Raw genomic sequence first — 6,000 nt, 5'->3', positions numbered from 1 at the left:
ACACACACACACACACACACACACACACACACACACACACACACACCTTGGTATAAAAAAACCCAAACATGAAGCTGTGAAGGGTTTTATCTTGACAAAACCTACCAACTATAAAAGATTTTAATTAATGGGTTTAAAAAGAATGTGGGGATAATATGGTCAGATTTCTTAAATCGTTTTTCTCCACTCTTATTTTTAACTAATAATTTTTATAATTTCAAACTAATAAAAATGCTTTTTGAATCTTCAAGTCACTGCCACACAGCAAGTAATTCCATCTGAAATCTGGACACCCACTCCTATATAAAGGCAGAGTAGAACCTACCCAACTTTCACCCAGAGAAAATACATTGGCAGCACACTGTTTGCTAACAAGCAAACTTTCATGTTCTTTTGCATTCCACAAAAATAATATACTCTTCTTTTTAAAGTCTATTTATGCTTTGTAAACAGCCACATTAAGGTGTAGTTAACACCTGAAAATGTAATTAATTTGGGGAGCTTTTATGAGGACTTCCTGCATTTTATTTGGAACCCGAAAAAGAAGGGTTTTCAAGTTGTTAACAAAGTGCTTGTCTTCAGTTGTCAAATAGTGAGCAAAACTCGTAAGGTATTTTAGTGAAAGAGAGCAACAATAAAGAGTACATTTTAGCAGAAATCTACAAGACACTGTCCAATGTGAAAGAGCTTTAAAAAGGCTAGGACACAAATACAAAGCAGCATAATGCTGTCCCCTTACCATATCATGCCTTCAAACAGATTTTGGATGACAAGATGTGACTGAGTAACTGTTATCAGTAAAGTGACATGAGTCCATGCGAACTGTTAATAGCCCAACAACACAACAATTAGTGAACACAGCTGATCAGTGCAGCCCTGGAGCAAAATAGCAATTTTGAAACATAAATTTCTAGCATGACTTTTGGTCAAATTTTGTAAGATAGGGATTGTATAAAATAAATGCTATTAGTAAATTATAGTCATTTTGGTGCCTACTGGAACCTTAAAACCACGAAGACATTTAACAATCTTAATTCATACACAAATGGAATGCTAACAGTACTGAGAAATACTACTGAATTTAAAAACATATACAAAATATACAATAATCTTGAATCATTAGATTAAAATGATAATGAGAAATTTATGGTGGTGTTACAGCATTTAGAGAGGAACATTTTACTCTGGCTGCATTCTGCATTAAAAATGTGAAAAGTTATTCTTTTGGAGTTCATTATGGTAACTTTTTCCCATAAAGAGTTATTTCTGCCTTCAAATAATTCAAACCAGCAGGGACCAGTTACCCTTAAACACCAGCTTTCCATACTTGAAAGTTGGCCTTTACAGTACTATTTAATGACAGTATTCAATTTCAGAATTTCAAACTTGTGTGTTTCATCAGGTCCATTTAGCCTGAGAGATGCCACTTTAGTAATTCTTTTAGCATCAACAGTATGAGTAGAATGTGAATTAAAAAAAAAAGTTTCTATATATTTGTCTCATAATTTTGACTGGAATTTATAAAATGTTCAACATTCTTAAGATTTGGATTTACTCATAATAAACCTATTTCCCATTTTGGCAAATAATATATTAGTTTATTTTTATCTGCATAAAAGGTCAAATTCTCTTTTATCTTGGTTGCTTCAAAATGCATAAATGATTTTTTTCCAATAGGCACCATTTATATTTTCATAGGAGATTCTATTATCTCTAACTTGTCTTGATGGTTTCTAGATTTTCCTGGATAATTTTACTCTCCTCTTAGGATCCCGGAAAATGAGAAACGTAAAGAAATACTACAGTTTCCCAGTGATGATGCTCAGCAGAATGTCTCAGTGGAGAAAAGCAAGCAAAAAAAATAGGAAATATATCCAAATCCAAAACAAGCCTTATTAATACACAAATTCACAGAGTTAAATACTATATTTTCCATTTTATAATCTTATAATTAGCTACCTTTTAAGAAAATAAGAAAAGTTCATCATACACAGTGATAAATTTCATAAAATACTCAACACATTTCAATGATAAACTGCATAAAACACCTTGGGGCAAAAAGAATTATGCAATTAACTACGTAACTAACCAAAGCTACCAAGAAAATGTATGTTCTGTTCTCTCTATGCTCAGGCTAAGGACAAATAAATATAGTTACTGTCCATAGAAAAGTATGATAGATACTTTGAAAACAGTTAAAATTTTTAAATCTTCAAAAATTGTACAACTTAAACCTTTTGTATTTAATAGTCATCCAAAATTGAAATACCCCTCATATTTAGGCAAAACACCAACTAGCAGATTAGATCTTCGCACTATAGAAAAAAAATAAAGATAAGCACGTTTTTATTATACATAGTTATGGTTAATACAGACCATATAAAACTGCAGACGATAATGTTTCTTCACCAAACTCAGCACAAACATGCAGAAACCTGTTTAAGAACAAAAAACATGTGCTTGTTGTGCAATTTGTTATAAAACATAAGATTCACTGAGCTCAAATAAGCCAATTTTCTGTACCACTTCCATGTATACTTTAGAATTTACTCACAGGCCACCTCTCCTACTCACAGTAAGCATTTTAAATAGAAGTTTATTGAGTGAAATAATCTTGTATTCTCCAAAATGCCTAATATATTCCATGGTATAAATTCAATAAACATTCCCTGCATTAATTAAGTGAATTAGTCCCTTGCAAATATGTGGACATAGAAAAACAGATCCTGAATTTCAGTTGAATGAAAGTTATTTGGTAAGAGTTCATTTTTCAGCAGGAACTTAGCAGGTCAGAATGGAGTGGCATGCCATAATTAAAGTGCTGGAAGGAAAAAACCTACAGCCATACTCTATCTGGCAAGGTAATCATTTAAATTTGAAGGAAAGATAAAGAGTTTCCTAGACAAACAAAAGATAAAGGAGTCTTACAAGAAGAGTTAACGGGACTTCCTTAGTAGAAAATAAATGGCCATAAGTAGATGTAAGAAAATAATGAATAAAAAATGTGGGGCACCTGGGAGGCTCAGTCAGTTAAGCCTCGGACTCTTGATTTTGGCTCAGGCCATGATCTCAGGGTTGTGAGATCAAGCCCCACATCAGGCTCTACACTGGGTGTGAAGTCTGCCTAAGATTCTCTCTCTCCTTCTCCCTTTGCCCCTCCCCCTGCTCACGTTCTCCCTCTCAAATAAATAAATAAATCTTCGGAAAAAAAAAAAAAGGATGTAGGGTGCCTGGGTGGCTCAGTTGGTTAAGTGTCTGTCTTCAGTTCAGGTCATGATCCCAGGGTCCTGGAATCAAGCCCTGCATTGGGCTCCCTGCTCAGTGGGGAGTCTGCTTCTCCTTCTGCCCCTCCCCACCACTCCTGCTCTCTCACACATACACTCTCTCAAATAAATAAAACCTTAAAAAAAAAAAGATGTAAAATATGATCACATATACATAAAACATGGGGGTGGGAATAAAAAAAGGGGGCAGGGAGGAAAAGAAACGTTTTTCTTTTTTTTTTTTTAAATAAGAATGTGTTTGATCTTAAATAACCATTAAATTAATGTAGACTGCTATTTACTTAGGATGTCATATATGAATCTCATGGTAACCACAAACCTAAAACCCATAATAGATACATAAAAAATAAAAAGAGAGAACACCAAACAAAAGACTATAGAAACTCATCAATGACAAAGAAAGAGTGCAGGAGAAGAAGGAACAGAGAAGAACCACAGGAACAAAAGATAAAGGAGTCTTATAAGAACAGTTAACGGGACTCCCTTAAGTAGAAAATAAATGGCCATAAGTAGACATAAGACTAAACCAATCAGGAAACAAATAACAAAGTGGCAATATCTATCAATAATTACTTTAAATGTAAATGGCCTAAATGTTCCAACTGAAAGACCTACAATGGCAGAATGGATAAAGAAACAAGACCCATTCACCTGCTGCTTACAAGACACTCACCTCAGACCTAAAGACACCGACTGAAAGCAAAGAGATGATAATGCATTTACCATGGATATGGAAGTGGGGGGGGAAGCAGGGCAGCAATACTAATATTAGACAAAGTCGACTTTAAAATAAAGACTGTTAATGAGAGATAAAGAAGGGCTTTACATAATGATAAAGGGGTCAATCCAACAAGAAGATATAACAATTGTAAACAACTATACACCCAACACTAGAACACCTAAATGCAGAAAGCAAATAATAATGGGCATAAGGGAAAAACTGATGGTAATACAATAATATTAGAGGAGTTTAACATACCACTTATACATCAATGGACAGATCATCTAGGCAGAAAGTCAACAAAAGAAACAGTGTCTTTGAATGACATATGGGACCAGATGGACATAACAGATACATACAGAATATTCCATCTAAAAATGGCAGAATAGGGGTGCTTGACTGGCTCAGTTGGTAGAGCATGTGATCTCGATCTCAGGGTTGTGAGTTCAAGCCCCACATTGGGTGTAGAGATTATAAATAAACACACTTTTAAAAATAAATAAATAATTAAAAAAATAACAGAATACACATTCAAGTGCACATGGAACACTCTCCAGAAGAGATCACATATTACGCCACAAAACAAACCTCAATAAATTTAAGACTGAAATCATACCATGTATCTTTTCCAATCACAATGGTATGAAACCAGAAATAAATCACAAGGAAAAAAATGGAAACAACACAAACACATGAAGGCTAAACAATATGATCCTAACAACTAATGGGCTGAAAGAAATCAAAGAAAAAAAAAAACATTGAGACAAATGAAAATGAAAACACAATATCTAAAATCTTTGGAACACAGTGAAATCAGTTCTAAGAAGAAAATACATAGTGGTACAGGCCTCCCTCAAGAAAGACGAGCTCAAATAAATAACCTAACCTTACATCTCAAGGAACTAGAAAAAGAACAAGCAAAGCCCAAGGTCAGTAGAAAAAAAAGTAAATAATAAAGATCAGAGCAGAAATAAATGACACAGAAACTAAAAAACACAGTAGAAAAAAAAAGAAATCAATGAAACCAAGAGCTGGTTCTTTGAAAAGATAAACAAAATTGATAAACCCTTAGCCAGACTCATCAAGAAAAAAGACCCAAATAAGATGAGAAATAAGAGAGCGATAACAACTAAAACCACAGAAATACAAAGGATTACAAGAGACTACTATGAAAAATTATATGCCAACAAATTGAGCAATCTAGAAGAAATGGATAAATTTCTAAAAATATACAATCTTCTAAAATTAAATCAGGAAGAAATAGAAAATCTGAAGAAACTGATTACAAGTAAAGAAACTGAATCACTAATCAAAAACCACCAAAAAATTAAAGTCCTGGACTAGATGGATTCACAGGTCAATTCTACCAAACATTCAGAAAATAATTAATACTTATTCTCCTCAAACTATTCCAAAAAAATAGAAGGAAAACTTCCAAATATATTCTACAAAGCCAGCATTACTCTGATACTAAAACCAGACAAAGATACCACAAAAAAAACAAAACTTACAGGCCAATATTCCTGAACTTGGATGCAAAAATCCTCAACAAAATATTAGCAAACCATGGACAACAATACACTAAAAACATCATTCACCAGGATCAAGTGGGATTTATTCCAGAAATGCAAGCATGATTCAATATCCAAAATCAATGTGATACACCACCATCAACAAAATGAAGTATAAACATTATATGATCATCTCAATACTTGCAAAGCATTTGACAAAACCCAACATCCATTCATGATAAAAAAAACTCTCAACTAAGTGAGGTTAGAGTATGTATACACACTTACACACTTAAACACACACAAAACCCACAGCTACTATCACACTCAACAATGAAAAACTGAGAGCTTTTCCTCTAAGATTAAGAACACGACAAGGATGTCTATTCTCCCCACTTCTATTCAACATAGTATTGGAAGTCCAAGCCACAGCAATCAGACAAGAAAAAGAAATAAAAGTCATCCATATTGGTAAAAGTTAAAC

General features: G+C 33.5%; 1 protein-coding gene across 1 annotated transcript in view; it reads right to left on the bottom strand.

The window, feature by feature from the left end:
- Window positions 1–6,000, bottom strand: part of CDS1 (CDP-diacylglycerol synthase 1) — a 60,407-nt gene that overhangs the window by 12,749 nt on the left and 41,658 nt on the right. The window contains exons 6-7 of the mRNA XM_025887619.2: window positions 2,377–2,435; window positions 740–822 (exon numbers count right to left, since the gene is read on the bottom strand). Coding sequence (XP_025743404.1) covers window positions 740–822; window positions 2,377–2,435 — 142 coding nt within the window. The remainder of the gene's footprint in view (window positions 1–739; window positions 823–2,376; window positions 2,436–6,000) is intronic.

Source organism: Callorhinus ursinus, unplaced genomic scaffold (genome assembly GCF_003265705.2).
Source record: "Callorhinus ursinus isolate GAN/ISIS: 27379988/994484 unplaced genomic scaffold, GSC_fseal_2.0 scaffold4, whole genome shotgun sequence".
Classification (NCBI taxonomy): domain Eukaryota; kingdom Metazoa; phylum Chordata; class Mammalia; order Carnivora; family Otariidae; genus Callorhinus; species Callorhinus ursinus.
The sequence above is the reverse complement of the archived record's forward strand: the minus strand, read 5'-3'. Positions and strand labels throughout refer to the sequence as shown.